Raw genomic sequence first — 1037 nt, 5'->3', positions numbered from 1 at the left:
GTATTATGAGATGTTATCAGCTTATGGGTTAGATGTCAAGTGATGATGTGTGACATGGTAAGATTTTTATCTTTGTGCTAACAAAAGGGATGTGGCCTCCTATATATCCAGATTGAATGTACTATAGTAGTAATACCAGTATCATGCATGTGAGTATTATATACTGGGCAATTTTACCTGCAGCTTTATTGAAGAAAGTAGAGTCCTTTGAGTGTTTTTTTTAAATGAAGAAAAGGAAATGAAGGTAGTAATTTAGATTAATTTAATTAATTCTGAGTTCACCAAAAGTTTTATCAAGGTTACTCTGTCATGATACTCTGCAGAAAGTTATATCAACTATGTTGCTCTTCCACGCAGATATACAAACCGTGTCGTCACACTCTGGTATCGTCCACCAGAGCTCTTACTAGGGGAAAGGAACTATGGTCCTCCTGTAGACATGTGGGGAGCAGGATGCATCATGGCAGAAATGTGGACACGTACTCCAATATTGCAGGTGAAATAAGACTACTTTGCATTTTATAAAAAGAAACTAATTATTTATATTTAATGTAGATTAATTGAGGAATCAAAAATTTATGAGACTGACATGAGAACTTTGTTATGATTCTTTTGTTTTTGGTTTTCAGGGTAGTACAGAGCAACACCAGTTGACTCTGATAACAAAATTATGTGGTTCCATAACCCCTGAGGTTTGGCCATCTGTAGAAAATCTAGAACTCTTCAACAAGATGGAATTAGCAAAGGGCCAACAGCGACGAGTTTGCGAGAGACTTAAACAATATCTACGTGATAATATGGTATGGCATTGGCATTGTTGTTTTTGCAGATGTCTGATAGAACTACTTCCTGTTATTAAAAGTTACCCTGCTTTATGTTGATATTTTTTTCTCTAGAAATAAATTTTTCTTCTCTTCTGATGTTGCTGCTCAGAATCTTTTCTATTTGATTATACACACAAGGAAGTCCATACAGAAGCATTCTCTTATTACTATTACTACTCAGACTTTTTTTGGAAAGGACTCAGTCACCAAAGA

The 1037-nt window shown here is 35.2% G+C and overlaps 1 protein-coding gene across 1 annotated transcript in view; it reads left to right on the top strand.

The window, feature by feature from the left end:
* The window catches only part of LOC119585396 (cyclin-dependent kinase 9-like), a 22342-nt gene that overhangs the window by 18021 nt on the left and 3284 nt on the right, over positions 1–1037 (top strand). Inside the window, exons 6-7 of the mRNA XM_037934059.1 lie at positions 358–496; positions 630–800. Coding sequence (XP_037789987.1) covers positions 358–496; positions 630–800 — 310 coding nt within the window. The remainder of the gene's footprint in view (positions 1–357; positions 497–629; positions 801–1037) is intronic.

Source organism: Penaeus monodon, chromosome 19, assembly GCF_015228065.2.
Source record: "Penaeus monodon isolate SGIC_2016 chromosome 19, NSTDA_Pmon_1, whole genome shotgun sequence".
In the NCBI taxonomy this organism is placed as follows: domain Eukaryota; kingdom Metazoa; phylum Arthropoda; class Malacostraca; order Decapoda; family Penaeidae; genus Penaeus; species Penaeus monodon.
Note: the sequence above shows the minus strand (reverse complement) of the source record. Positions and strands in the feature narration are given on the sequence as shown.